Source organism: Rhinatrema bivittatum, chromosome 15 (genome assembly GCF_901001135.1).
Source record: "Rhinatrema bivittatum chromosome 15, aRhiBiv1.1, whole genome shotgun sequence".
Taxonomy (NCBI): Eukaryota; Metazoa; Chordata; class Amphibia; order Gymnophiona; family Rhinatrematidae; genus Rhinatrema; species Rhinatrema bivittatum.
Window position 1 is genome coordinate 70,204,463 of NC_042629.1, and position 15,759 is coordinate 70,220,221.

Below are 15,759 nucleotides of genomic sequence, written 5' to 3' on the forward strand. Positions count from 1 at the left end.
CTTCACTTAAAAGTCACCGTGTACCTGTTAAGCACAGACTCTTACCCCGAATTTCCAAAGCAAACTTGCACGCATATGTTCGCTTTCAAAACTGGCAGGTAATTGGCTCGGTAGAGCCACAGATGAACACGCACAAAGTTACGCCTTCTCCTCCGAGGGTCCTAACTCCCGAGGAGTAAACTTGTGCACGTATTTTAAAAATAAAAAATAAAAGTTCCTGCTCCTGCCTCCCCCGCCCCGGAGCACCAGTCGCCAGTTCATGCAGAAGTCTGGGCATACTTTTAATGCACGCAGAGCCTGGGCTGTTCTGAAGCAACGATTTGCATGCAGAGAACCCATGGTTTCATGCACGCAAATGGCTCTGAAATTGAGCCAGCAATTTCCAACCCATTCAGAACCACCCAGGACAAGTTATCCGGCTGCCTGAATCCAGAAAATCCTAACCGGCTATGTTTGAATGTAACCTGTCACTTTTTTTTTTTTTTAAGTTATCTGGCCCTTTTTGGGGGCTGGTTAACTCGTCACTTAACCGGATATCTTCAAAAGTGGCACTGTTTGAAATATAAGCAAACAAATGCAGACCAGGGGGGTCCTAGTCCCACCCGCCCCTTGTGCTTAATTATTTGCAAGTCCCTCCCCCCTGCCTGCGTAGTTTGCACCTGCAAAGGTTTGCAAGCTTACCCCTGTTTTGTTTTGTTTTGTTTGCAACCTGCAATTTCCGCAGGGTAAGAGATCCCCATGATACCGGCCAGCCAACCAATTTTTCCCAGGGAATTCGGCAGGGAGTTTCCCTTCTAAAATTGGCCTGAAGGCTCCCCTCTGTGTCAAAAATTGTCCTCCCCCCCCCACCTCATTTTTACATACACAAGTCCCAACAGCTTTTGAGTATTTTCCTCATTGTTGTACTGTGACAGCCTGTGCTTGCCCTGTAAGGTGAGATTGAATTTTTTATTTATTTATTTATTTTATTTAAACATTTTTGTATACCGAACATATTGTGTACACTTCAAGTCGGTTTACAATAAAACAGACTGTCTTTAACGACATGTCTTAAAAACAAATAAAATATTATAAAAATAAAACAAACTCAACTAAAAAATGAAACCCTATAAATAGTAGCATTAAATTATACAGTAATCAGTTAAAAATAATAAAATACATACAAATCATTCAATATCAAACTAATAGTAGGGTTAAAAATAAAATAAAAATGACATCTAATAACTATATTTTAATTCACAGGGGAATCTATTCGAGTCATTCTGTCATAATGAAAGCTTGCGTGTACAGCCATGTTTTTAGTTGCTTCTTGAAAGACTGAATATTCTCCTCTAAACGTAGCTCAAGTGGGAGAGAATTCCACATTTTGGGGCCAGCTAATTATTGCCCATTAGATGTTTTTTTCCCAAAACAGTTCATTAAGATACTACAGTGTTTGACTCTCTGTGTTCTCGCAGTATACAAAACCTGCTTTTTCACCATAACAGCAGAAATCCCAACATGCATAGCACTCACAGTATGATATGTTAGAGACTCTGAGCAGTACGAAAAGAATGGTTTTGCCTATATTTAAAGGAGGCCGGAGTGTTTCAGCAGTATTAACAGACAAAGAACAGATGATAAGAGCCTCTGACCATGGAGAAACGCAACCAACTTGAACACAAAATGGGGCAAATTTCCGTCTGTTTCAAATTCAACAAAACTATCAGATATTTGTTACACCAGCTGGGAAACACCATCAAAGTTTTACAAAACGGTTCTAGTGAAATTTGGCCAGAGTAAACCATTCAAAACTCACAAGCTACAAGTGGGGTGATAGAATGAGCAACGACATTCAATGTAGCAAAAGAGGAATAATAAAAAAAAAAACAACCCAAGAATAGATTTGATTTGATTCTTTTCTTGGTTAAATAAAAGTTAAATTAGAAAAAAAAAAAATCCCAAGCAAAGCTGCTACTTCAAACCTTTGTGTGAATCAATTTTACAAACAAACAAAATTTTTTCCAGGTTTCTCAAATGTAACCTATTTTGAGCAATGTCAGCATCGTTAATGAGTCCTTTGGTTATCTACTCCAGTGAGAACGACTGTGAGGTACATAGGGTTGTAAGGCCAAAGCACATAATCTTGATTATATTATCAATTATACAAAATATAGAAAGCCTCCAAGATTGAATAATTTATTTATTTTAAAAATGCATCGGCCACAATTATTCCATGTCGCAAGCAGCTTACAAAAGCATGCATTCATAAATAGAATCACATAAAATATACCAACACAATTAATACTCTAGCCTTTACAAATACTCGGCAGAGCTGGAGCCAAATTAAAAAAAAATTAAAAAAAAAAAAAAGAGTATCTTGTGCATTTCCCATACAAAGGGAAATGTTGATGTTCTGAAAGAATGTATTAACGTCAAGGTCACATGCATGAGCAGGCCAAACATCAGAGCAGAATTAAAGAAAAAGCTTGCATTGGCATATCAAAGAACACCATCAGCTCAGAATTGCTTCTGAAATGTGCTTACAGAGCTGTGATGGAGGGTGTTTGTCTGTTATCTCAGCATGCGGGAAAGAATTAGCTTAAGGCTAATTTGTACAGCAACAATTAACACTGGTTATTTCAGACATCCAACAGGAAGGTGTAATATGTTTTTGCAAATCTGGCATAATTTATTTAAAGGCCTTCCAAGGTAGTTTGGACTTTTGAGCAAAACTGCTATTACAAAGCATGCTAAAGTTGCATTTAAGTGCTGCTGATCTTAGCAGGATTTTCTTTTCTTTTCTTTTTTTTTTAATGGCCAGGGCAGACGCAGTATCTAAGGAACTGGGATTTATAAAGCATCATGCATTGCAGCCATACCGCTTGGATATAGCGTTTAAGGCAAATACAGGTGCTCTTAGTCTGGATGGCATGGTAGTATGTTTATTGCACTAGTGTGACATGAAAAGTTCATGGGGGTGGGGGCAGGAGAAGGTGTGCAACCCGTGTTAATGAGATACAGTTGTGTTCGTTAAAGACACATGGAGACAGCCTTTCCCAAGGTTACACCGATGCTAAGCAACAGAGTGTGGGGGAGGGTCCTGTGCTTACGTATTTGAAGACTATCTGCCTTCCCTTTATGTACAAATAATTAAATAGTTTGGGATGGATATTCTAATCATATCAGAGCCTCACGATGCTTACATACTAATGGCCATGTCTTTCTGGTTGCCTTCTGATCACCCATTAAATCCCCTTCCCCCTATCACTGGAACAAATGCCTCTTACAGTTCACCTGTGGCATTCACACTACTCTTATATTTCCAGGTATTGTCATCTTTTGCTCATTTAAATTCTGACCTGAAAAAGAGAGCAAGTCGAGAAGTGTATTAGTCCATTGAAAAGGTTTCACCTTACAGATATATATGTATATTATATATATATATATATATATATATATATATATAATTTGTTAACTTTTCACTTCTGAGCATTCAAGTGGATTAATGTGGTGGCCAAAAACTATTTTATCCCAGTCAAGTCTCCTGAGCTTCCCGATTACCCTTCTCATTTACAGCTCTGTTCCTGTACATCATCCTTCCAGTACCAAGAACAACCACCAACCAACTTAAGGGAACAATCCTAGATTTTTATTTATGTATTTATTTATTTTGCAGCTCCTGTCCAAAGCACGGTTGCTTCAGTACCCACAGCCTGGCCTGTTATCGGCTTCCTCCAGCCTTCCAAGCTTTTATTTATTTTCCTCTTTTCAGTGTGTTATCCCGAACTGAAGCTCACTGGTGGCACATCCCGAATCTGCCTACCAGATTGAGACTCAAACTCTCTATCTTAGAAAAACCGGCTACAGTTAGAGGCTGCCCTTCCTTATTTATCACCAGGTAGCCTTCTACAGTCCGAATAAGGAATGCTTGCTGCTTGTTTATAATTAAACTTTTAGGTGGAAATGGTGATTGACAGATTCAGATTTCTCCAATTCCCTAAATGTATGGCCCTCGCACTAAACCTTAGACTGAAAAAGCAATGTGCTCCTTTAAGAGTGATAGGCCACACTCTAATGCTGTGCTATTTATTGCTGATCATACTTTACTGAAAGATTATCACAGTGATCCTGTTGCCTATCACAGTGCATATTCTTAGATGTTCAGATCTCTTTCATTTCAAAGATAGTATTAATGGCAGGAATCAACGATTGTAGATTCTACAAGGCAGTGATCTGCTGCTGCACAATGTAATTTCTGTAGAAAACAGTTTCTGAATTTAAGAAAGCTAGAGTGCAAGACATTTGGAAGGCATTTGGAAGGTATTTATTCGATTGATTTATTTAAAATTGTTTATATACTGTTTTTCAATAAAACAAAATTGGTCAAAACGGTATGGAAACATCACATAAAAATGTGCAATGTTTTGGGGGGTTTTTTTTGGGGGGGGGGGGGTTGGAGTTTGTAAGATAGGAAAGTGATGCCCCATTGACACTGCAAAGAAAACAGTTGTATATCTAGCACCAAAAGAAATATACTCCTCAGTTAAAATAATTACAGTTTCTGCTGTCAGTATCCCACAGTGATGCCTCATCAAGATCAAGAACATTGATGGGGGCACGGAAGTTGTTGGTGGATCTTTCACAGGGCATGCAGGAAGCTTTCGCAAACTTGAAACTAACACAGGAAGATACCACAAAATGCCGTGTGGCCACATAATTTTCCACCAGAGAGATGAAATGCCAAGTGTGATCAAATAGTGGGATCGCAGTAGTAACCTGCAGGTTCATGAACTGGAAAGAATTGTTGCTCCCATGGCTTACAAGTAACACAGTCTAGGGCCTAATTTACTAAGGCTTTTCTGCCATTCTGTGTCAATGGGAAGAGGGGAAGGGTAGCTTTCGTAAATCAGACCATACAATGATACAAAAATGTATGATGGTGTTGACTTAGCCCAATAAGGAGGTCTCTCCTACAACTTCTTTGTTCACCCATATTTCTACATATTCAAGTGGACTAACTCAGCAACCACAATTCTTTACATCAGTATAGAAAGAAACAAAAAAAATACCTGAAGTTTCTCCCATGGGTTTGGCGGCTTTTCCGTTATTGTTTTGGCCTGTGTACGGTTCTGTTGTGCTAATCCTGCCACTGTTGGCTTTATTCGGATTAATCCCTGGAATCTGTGGTGAGGTGAAGCCTTTCGCCTGCACAGTTGTGGAAGTGGTGATGGTGGTAGTGGCGGTGGTGGTTGCCACCATTGTCGCTCTGGCTCTCAGGGTGGAGGTTCTGGTGGCTTCGTGATTCCCAGGAGATGTGCTGGATTCGACTAATTCTTCTTCCCCTGTGGGACCCCAGATGATAAAGTCAGATATTGTTGTGGGTTGGCTTGGCCGATCCAAAGTGGATTTCCGGTATTTCACATCATCCCAAGTGCTCCTCTGAAGCTGCCGCTTTTCCCTTTTGAAACGAGTCATCTGACCTCTACTTTTGATCCTGGGTGAGATGGAAGGCTTTGATTTGGCAGTGGTAGAATGCTTTAACATTGTGTTTCTGTAAAGAAAGCCACCTAACTGGTCTCTGGCTTTGTGGTGCCTTTTTAAATGGTGAACCTCTATGCTTCTGTGACGATGCCTCTCGGAATGTGGAACCAGGTTCCAGAAAGGACTTGAAATCCTCAGCTGCTGTCCATTTTTAACACTCCACATGGGACTGTGGGAAGAATTGTGTCGCTGTAAAGGTCTTTGCAAGTGTTTCAACCCTTGGCCTTGAGACACAGATTCACAAGTTGTAAAATCCATGGCTACTTGAAACATGGCTATTAATATCCACGCATGGCTTCCTAATGGATGGCCTGCCCTGCAGACAGACAGCGAACTGGAGAAAAAGAAATACAATTTTTAAGAAATCTAGTTAAGTGGTTACTACATTTTAGCTTGGCATTTTAATTTCATTTAGTGAAAGAAACCCATAACACATTTGCTGTGAATTAAAAACATAAAAAAATAACTGCATTTAGTTATAGCATGATGGCTAAGCATCCAAACATGATTCATAGAGACGAAATGCAAGGCAGATCCGATATTGGGTTTAGCCAAGTAACCACAGCAACCATGGAGCTGGCTGTGTTTGGCCATTCCTGGAGCATATCACCTGAATGCATGACCACATGTCTATCACAGTTGTCTTTAGCTTCTAATCTGCAATAATTGGTGAGGGGGAGGGGGTTACTTAAATCTATACACAGAACTAAACTTCTTCAGGAGAGAGTCGAATGTCCCCAGAGCTATCCTAAATATGTATGTGTGCGTGTGTGTGTGTATATATATGGGTACCTAAAATGGTATATCCATCAGAGAACCCTAAAATAGGGTAAGTAACACCACTAATGTTTTAAATGATTCAAAAGTTGCTTAATGTTGCAAGCTTTATTACACAATGGCAAAGAATATCAAAACTATTCAAAAAAATAATTCAAAACATAAAATTGGCACAATAACACACATATATTTATCAATTGCCCTAGTAATTCATTCCTCATTCATACCACTTCTAAACTCTCTGTAGTGTTATGCATTTATAACGTATAGTTATCAACATAAAATATTGTCAAAATATATACAATTATATATATATATTAGGGATGTGCACACATTTCTTTTTTGTTGGTGTTTCATTTTCGGGTCCGGGGTGGGCCATTTCGGTCCACTTCCCGAACCCGAAAACATTTTTCGTTTCTATTTCGGGAAAAACCTGAAAAAACAAAAAAACCCCACCCCAACCCTTCAAATTATTTAACTATAATCCCCCCCCCCCCCAAGACTTACCAAAAGTCCCTGGTGGTCCAGCAGGGGTCCCGGGAGCGATCTCCCCCCTCTCGGGTCATCGGCTGCCAGTAATCAAAATGGTGCCGGTGGCCCTTTCCCTTACCATGTGACAGGGGCTACCGCCACTTTGATTACTGGTAGCCGACGGTCCGAGAGGGGGAGATCGCGCCCGGGACCCCTGCTGGACCACCAGGGACTTTTGGCAAGTCTTGGGGGGTCGGGAGGGTTGGGGTGGGTTTGAGTTTTTTTTTTAAATGTGCCCTTTCTCCCCACAAAAAACCGATAGAAAAACCACATGAAATTTCGTGGGTTTTCCTTTCGTTTTGTCAGCCCCCCCCGAAATGCAATGAAATAGGAAATATCGTCTTTATTTCCTATTTCGTTGCAAATGAATGCACATCCTTAATATATATATATATAATTTGCTAGCCATAATATAGATTGATTTCTTGCTGACATTGTTCTATTTCCTGCAATATTTCCTCTGTTGTTGCACATTTTGAAATCACTATTTAGTTTAGCTAGTTTTCAGACTCCTGGCTAGGTTGAATTGAAATAACTGTTTGTAATTTATAGAACAAAGGGCTGGTATCTGCAGAAGATTCAGAATCCTAAGAATAAATGATTTACTGTGGGATCTGGCAGAACAAGATGAGACTAGACACCCAATCACCCCAACTGGACAGCATCCTGAAAACCCACCCCCCACTCTCATAGACATCCAAGATTCAGAATCCCAGGAATAACTGGATTACAGTTGGTTCTGTGAGAATAAGGCCTGTGATGAAGACACACCCACTCTCTCAACTGTTATCCTTACATAATGCTTTTTCTGCTTTGGAAAATGAAGAAGCCCTAGCAACAGAACATGAAGTGATATCTGAAAGGGAAGTAGTCACCCAATGCACCCAGAAACCCTTCAACCCTTCAACATGTTTAAAAAAAGATTTGGATAAGTTCTTGGAGGAGAAGTCCATTAATGGCTATTAATCAATTATACTTAGGGAATAGCCACTGCTATTAATTGCATCAGTAGCATGGGTTCTTCTTAGTGTTTGGGTAATTGCCAGGTTCTTGTGGCCTGGTTTTTGGCCTCTGTTGGAAACAGGATGCTGGGCTTGATGGACCCTTGGTCTGTCCCAGCATGGCAATTTCTTATGTTCTTATGTTCTTATGTCATAAAAGAATCCTGCTTCTTCTGGGAGACTGTCAACAGAGAAACCAATTTGGGATCTCAATTTGATGGGGACACAATGGTTAAATGTATTCCAGGATGCTCAATTAAAAGAAATGCAACCAGGTGGTCAAAGCAATTAATAGAAGAAAGTAAGCACGCTGATATCAATGTTATCATCCATCTGGAAACCAATGACCTCACTATAAACGTGTCCACAAGGTACAGGAAGATTTCCAAAATCTAGAGGAGAAGATTAGACACATGTCAAAGACTATTGCCTTTTCAGAAGTATTACCTGTTCATAGAAAGGGAAAGGAAAGGTTAGGTTATGCCATATAGATAATTTCAATGTCTGGTTCAAAACCTGGTGTAAGGAAAATGGCATTGGATGCATTGGAGGCTGGGGCCGTGTATGGAGCAATAAAAGATTATATTGAAGGATGGCCTACATTTGTCTGTGGCAGGAAAGAGGATGCTAAGTGAAAAATTCAGATAAGAAATTATCAGGCATTTCAACTAGGGAGCAGGGGTGGCAGGAGGTGGCCAGTGAATTTGCCATGTCACCCCTCAAGCACTACAGGAAGTGGGAAGAGAAAGTAACAAAATCAGTCAACTAAAAAAAAACCAGAAAAGGCAACTAGGAAGAGCTGCTGGAAAGCTATGACCACAAATGCTCATAGTTTGAGCAATAAAATCCCAGGCCCTAATGGTAGAGGCGGAATTGGACATTGTTGCTGTTATGGAGACATGGCCAACTGAGTCTTATGATTGGGATGCGGCCATCCCAGGCTATAACTTAAGGGAGGACAGAGAGGACAGAAAAGGGAGAGGGAGTAGCTCTTTATGTCAAAAACAATATCCAAGCAACTGAATTGCAAGGGACGTGGGCTAAAATAGAAGCATTATGGACCGTCCTTAAAAGAGAAGATGGTGCTTCCATCTTTACTGGTGTGATCTACAGGCCTCCAACCCAAACGGATGAACTGGACTGAGACCTGATCGAGGACATCCAAAAGTTGGGAAAGAAGGGAGAAGTGTTGTTCATTGGAGATTTTAATCTGCCGGATGTGGATTGGAGCATCCCTTCTGTGGAATCTGCAAAAAATAGAGAAAAAGTAGATGCCTTTCAAGGTGCTCTGCTCAAATAAATGTATTGGTACCCACAAGGGAGGGTGTGATTCCCGATCTAGTGCTCACTAATGGGGATAATGCCTCTGATGTTTGGGTAGGGGCTCACCTGAGCACTAGTGATCATCAGATGGTATGGTTCAATATCGTGAATAGGATACAGACAAGAAACACAAAAAACCTGAGTTTTGAATTTCACAAATACAATTACTACTCCCTATGGGGGTAATTTTCAAAAGGAGTTACATGCGTAAATGTAGCTACTATTGTAGCAATTTTCAAAAGCCATTTACTCGAGTAAAGTGCACTTACGCAAGTAAATTCTATGGACAATTCATAGAAACATAGAAACATAGAAACATAGAAATGACGGCAGAAGAAGACCAAATGGCCCATCCAGTCTGCCCAGCAAGCTTCCCTCATTTCTTCTCCCATACTTATCTGTTTCTCTTAGCTCTTGGTTCTAATTCCCTTCCACCCCCGCCATTAATGTAGAGAGCGGTGATGGAGCTGCATCCAAGTGAAATATCTAGCTTGATTAGTTAGAGGTAGTAGGGGTAGTAACCGCCGCAATAAGCAAGCTACACCCATGCTTATTTGTTTTTACCCAGATTATGTTATACAGCCCTTATTGGTTGTTTATCTTCTCCCCTGCCGTTGAAGCAGGAAGCTATGCTGGATATGCGTGAGGTATCAGTTTTTTTCTTCTCCCCTGCTGTTGAAGCAGAGAGCTATGCTGGATATGCATCGAAAGTGAAGTATCAGGCACATTTGGTTTGGGGTAGTAACCGCCGTAACAAGCCAGCTACTCCCCGCTTTGTGAGTGTGAATCCTTTTTTCTTCTCCCCTGCCGTTGAAGTTATGCTGGATATGCGTGAAGTATCAGTTTTTCTTTTCCCCTGCCGTTGAAGCAGAGAGCTATGCTGGAAATTTGTGATGTATCAGTCTTTCTCCCATGCCGTTGAAGCAGAGAGCCATGCTGGATATGCGTCGAGAGTGAAGTATCAGGTACATTTGGTTTGGGGTAGTAATTCAATGGCATATATTGTAGCAATTTTCAAAAGCCCACTTACTCGAGTAAAGTGCATTTTCTCAAGAAAAACCCAGTTTTACTCGAATAAATGCTTTTTAAAATCTACCTCTATGTGTAGTGAATGCAGAAGTGGATGCAACTGTGATCCATTTCCGCCCCCCCCCCCCCCCCCTTACTGATTTTCCAAGCATCACCTTAATAAACTCAGACATGGAAAAAGTCTGCTTCTCTTGTCATTTTTACTATGTTATGACCCTGTTTTGATGCCGCTGCTGGTAAGAGTCAGAACTGGACCACCTGCCCCCAAAATCTCATGATTCTAAAGACCTGGCAAAATGTTTAAAATGGTTTCAGAAGGGGATGGTTTCAGGTGTGACTTGCAAGATGTTTGATTTAGCAGGATGTAATTGAACCCCAACCAGGACCCAAGTTAATTCGGAGCTCTCTCTGTCATCCTTGCTAAATAAAACCATCAGTGAATGTATATGGTTGGACTGCTGTTGACTGTGAAGTAACACTGACCAGCTGGCATCTCTGATGCCCATCAGCTTGGGAAGTCACCTTTAATTCTAAGACACCAGCCAATACAAAATAATAATAGCCAGCTTTATAAACCTAATGTTCATCAATCCTTTAGTTTATTCTAACTCTTGCATACTAGAATGTAACTCAGCCGTTACGAGTAGTTACCATAGCAACCTCCTCATCTCATAGGCTACACTTTGCAAAGCACGTCCATTAACACACACATTTGCTGATGAAGGCTGCTTAGAAACATGCAGATATATATTTTATCAAGCATACAAGTCATAAAATAAAAGTTGTCTCGCAGGGGGAGGTTGCTAGAAGTATGTAGCAAGCAGGGAGCATCTTCTTCGTAAGAGGATCATGAGCGGGATTGCAAGACGGATAAAACACAGGGAGGGTAATTTTGTCACTGTGCACCTTCAGGGTAAAGTCTGCGCAATACTATTTACATGCAGCTTTTACCCCGAATTTTCAAAGCGAACCTAACTGACTTGATATGCTCCCAGAATGACTTGCTCTTCGGAGGGCGTGACTTGTGCGGATTAATATACCTGCATTCTTTGTAAGATCCAGTGGTAGACACGTAAGTTCCAACTGCACCCTCGCTCTCTGCCCCCAGAATGTCTCTCCCCAGCTTCCCTTGTAAGTATGCGTGAAATCAGGTTACGTGCGGACTTTTACTCTTGCCGAGCTCCCAGCTGTTTTATAACCGCTATTTCTAAATGCACATGTTATATGTGCATAATATAGTGCATGGCTTTGAAACGTAGGCCCTACAAGTATATTCATGTTTCTGCCTTTGCTTCCCTTCATTCACAAGGTTATACTGGTATTCTGCCTTCATTAGAGTCTCTCTGTAATGTGCATTTGTGGAACATATAGTATAATATTTTTCTTACACAGACAAAGTCCAAATTGGCTCAGCTGAAATTCTTCCACTTTTGGTAGTTAAGCCTATAAATCTCCATATGCCATGCACCACCAGCTCTCCCCTGTACCTGCCTCTCTTTTGCTTGAACTTTCAACGGTAGAAGGGTTCAGAAAAATTAGGCAACAATCAGCATAGCAACACCGGTCTGTATTTGATTACATTGTCCATTTTAATAAATTACTTTTAAGTTAAGCCTCAGTTTTTATTGTAATGTCCATTTTGAAGGCCAGGATGGATGACTGCATTTAAAAGGTCTCTGGACAGCCCTTGTAGAAACCTAGAGAGCAATTACAAAGGAGGTACGAGGATTTTAAAATCATCTCTCCCAAATTCTGATGCCTCACCAGTGGATGTTACCAAGGGTCATTTTTTTAGAATATAAGAACATAAGAAGTTGCCCTGCTGGGTCAGACCAAGGGTCCATCAAGCCCAGCATCCTGTGTCCAACAGTGGCCAATCCAGGTTACAGGTACCTGGCGATTACCCAAACACTAAGAAGATCCCATGCTACTGATGCAATTAATAGCAGTGGCTATTCCCTAAGTAAACTTGATTAATAGCAATTAATAGCAGTATACGTAAATAGCTCTGAGCTTTAATGGAAAAGTGACAATGTAAATTATGTAAATAAGGAGCATGAGATGTAAATAAATAAAAGAACTGAACGCTTCAGACAGCTGGACCCTGGAGAATTACAGGTTGGACCACATGTCGCTTCTGCAGTGCAAGCCCTAAGACAAAGCCCAGTTGGGACTTAGAGACCTGAAAGGGAAGAGAGAAAAAAACAAACTGTTGCCAGGATTCACCGCAAAAGTAACTACAGAACCGATTATTTTTCTTTTCGGTGTTTGCTCCCAGTGGGTAACATAGTGTGTGGCACCGAGCAGCAAGAGATTAACCCTAACATACACTTGTCCCTCCTGCAGACTGTCTCTGTCGACGGCAACCGTATAATAAATACTGCTTTAATAAGAAGCGTTATGAACGTGACTGCCTTCACAGCCTCCCTTTCCGAAGCATCACGGTACCAAGCTGTGCGGGATCAGTGCTGCGGGAGACCCGGGTCATTTTGATTCTGCTTATTAGAGTCATGGTGTCAAAGAATTCTCATTTAGTTTCCAAATGAGTTTCTCTTCCTCTGCCACACGAGAGAAACTGCATTATGGTTTTTTACATTGCTCCATTATTTTCTTCTCTTTTTTTTTTTTTTTTTTTGTTTTTATTGGTGTGGGTTTAAATTATTAGATTTGGTTGCATAAATGCTGGGCACCAGCTGCTTGTCTCATAATTGCCAGCAGTGGATTTTTTTTTATTTTTTTTTTTTTTTCTTCTCAAGGTGACACTTTGCTAAAAAAAAAAAAAAAAAAAAGAAATAAAATAAAAAAAAAATCTACAACGTTCTCTTGCTGTTAGATATTCACAAAATAACAGAACACACAATACCATCTTGTCTGATACAATGAAAAATATGTTGGGTACTTTTTGTTTTGTTTTGTTTTTCCTGGTAACAAAGCCTACAACCGATTTTATTTCTGAAGTTTGGATATGAAAGGAGGTTTTATTGCCAGGATCGTGAAAGTGACACTTTTATTCCCACCTCCCCCCCCCCCCCCCCCCTTGTATTGAGCTGTTCCAAGCATGACAGCTGGAGGCGCGTTTCTAAACACATTTCAGCACTTTAATTAGTTTGCAAGAGATTTCACATTTTTAATAAAGTACTGATACCATTCATTAGTGCTTTTCCAGTTGAGTATTTGCACTAGACTTCATCTGAAGCATGCTGGACTTTCAGAATAAGCACGACGTACGTATGCAGTGGAGCATGTTTCTCATCCATTCTGCATGCATTTTCTGCTCAGAGTACTATGTTGTTCTATGCGCCTGCATCAAAATGTAAAAGAACACTGAAAATACAAATGATATTTGCTGTATGGACATGCACAGGACACATTTTCATTTTTGTTAGTTTTTTTTTAATTTTGGAGTGGTTTTTTTTTTTTTTTTTAAATTCAGATTATCAGTTTCTTTAATGTTTATTTTGGTTCAGTTTCCTAGCCAAACTGAAATAAATATTAAATGAAAAATGAAAAGAAACACTGCCCCCCCCCCCTCCCCGCAACACAGTCAACCTGCACCTCCCTTGACCATCACTGAACCCCATCTGAGGGGGTCTGCACTAGCAGAAAGGGACAGGAATGTTAGCAGTTTAAAACAATAAATAAATAAATAAAAATGGATGGCCAGCCAGCTCTGAAACCACTGCCAATATGGTTTCATTTTGGTCCTTTTCAACAGTTTAACACATGATAACACAATTTAGTATGCGCTTGAATGCAGAAATAAAAGTAAACAAAAAGAATGTTGGTTCTCAAAAGCGCATGTTTTGCACCCTTTTTTTGGGAATGTGCGTACAATTATTTTTTTAGTTTTTTGTTTTATTTTGGAGTTTTTTCAGGTAGTGATTTGTTTGTTTGTTTTGTTTTGTTTGTCGAACCAAAAAAAAAAATATTCAGCTTAAAAAAATCACCCTCCCAAACGAACAAAATGAACCCCATGGCCTTCTCGCAGCCTCACTGGATGGCTCCCCCCCCCCCCAGTCCCTTCTTACTTCTTCCACTAGGGTGACCTAGAAAGAAAGGAGCAAGAGTGAGCCCCAGTCTGTCCTGCCCTGCTGAGCCCAGTTGTATAATGGTGCTGGACGGATTGGTGATCAGTGCCATGTTGTTTCATGGCCCTATATGCTGAAGTCATATGCGTTACCACCATAAAACAACGTTTTGCCAGTCACAGGGCTGGCAGCATCATTGTAGGACTGATCCTGTGGGGCAGGAGCAATTGAGGCTTCCTTCTGCTTTCTAGGTAGGAGACCCAAGAGAAGCATTAAGAAGGTATCATGGGTGGGCACAGAGGGCTCAGATGTGCCAATAAATAACACATGCTGTTTTCTAATGTGCACTATTTACTGAACCAATAAATCTGAAGAATTTTCAGATTTTTCGGAATGAGTTTATTTTTCGGTTCAGTTGTAATGAATTGAACTGAAAGATTTATTCACTATGCTACACATTCAGGTAAAAATGAAAGTACATCCCTGCGTCTTTTTCCTTGATGTTTTAAAAGGCATCACAATCTACTGTTGTTCTGAGAAATGAAATAGCAATCAAACTAGAGGCTAGGCTGCTTATGACCAATAGAAGAGCCTTCTGAGGGGAACATTTCCAAATAGGTTTCTTTTATGCATACCTTGACAGGAATGAACTTCATTCATAAGGCATGGTATATTTGGAAAATGTTCTCAATTAAAAGAGAGCCTCCTTCTGGAGTATGTAGAGGCAACATATCAAGTTGTGTTTGGAAATTCTTTTTAATCAGGCCAGTAGCACCCAATACAATGGGTTCTACTTCTGTATCTTTCTGACATATTTTTTTTTGTTTCTGATTGCCTCTTTTGGTACTTAAGGATCCACAGAATAGTTGCTAGATATTGATATGTCTATTAGGAACACCATTCTTATGTTTTTCTCCTTTACCGCAATATCCGGTTTTCTAGCATTGAGCTTCCTGTTGGTTAGAATGGGAATATTGCATATGAACACATTTTCATTTTCTGAAATTTCATTAGGGTCATGATCCCAATGTTTTCAGGTACAGCAATATTAGTGTTTACCCATTTTCTAATGGATGATCTATGCCACTTTGTGTCTTTCTGTATACAGGCCTTTTCACATCAACATGTCACAGTCAACAACAAGATTTGTAAATGTTTCCCATTCTGTTTTATAGAATCTGTTTTATATGTTTTTCCATATTTACCTATGCTGGCTGTAGCCATCTTGTCAATAGTCTACTATCCTATGTTGCAATTATCAATCTCTCATCTTTTGGTCGAAGTTCATCTTTTCTTAGCCATTGCTGTGTCAAGTTTTGATGTATGAGGGGTTTCTGAAGTAACTCCTTGTATTTCCCATTGTATTTTGTATGTCTACCAACTGTTTTCTCTTGGTTGTTGGTCTGATTCTTTAAATAGTTTTTCTCTTGTTTTGCAAATTCCTTTACTTCTTTCCCCTTATATGCTGGTGGATTCCCTTTATTTACTGGAACACTTGTCCAAGTTTAAAAATAGAGACCAATGGTAGTCCTCTTTCAGCCTCACAA

General features: G+C 40.1%; 1 protein-coding gene across 1 annotated transcript in view; it reads right to left on the reverse strand.

Annotated features, from left to right (window-relative positions):
• Positions 1-15,759, reverse strand: part of AJAP1 (adherens junctions associated protein 1) — a 120,013-nt gene that overhangs the window by 47,791 nt on the left and 56,463 nt on the right. The window contains exon 2 of the mRNA XM_029578058.1: positions 5,052-5,857. Coding sequence (XP_029433918.1) covers positions 5,052-5,857 — 806 coding nt within the window. The remainder of the gene's footprint in view (positions 1-5,051; positions 5,858-15,759) is intronic.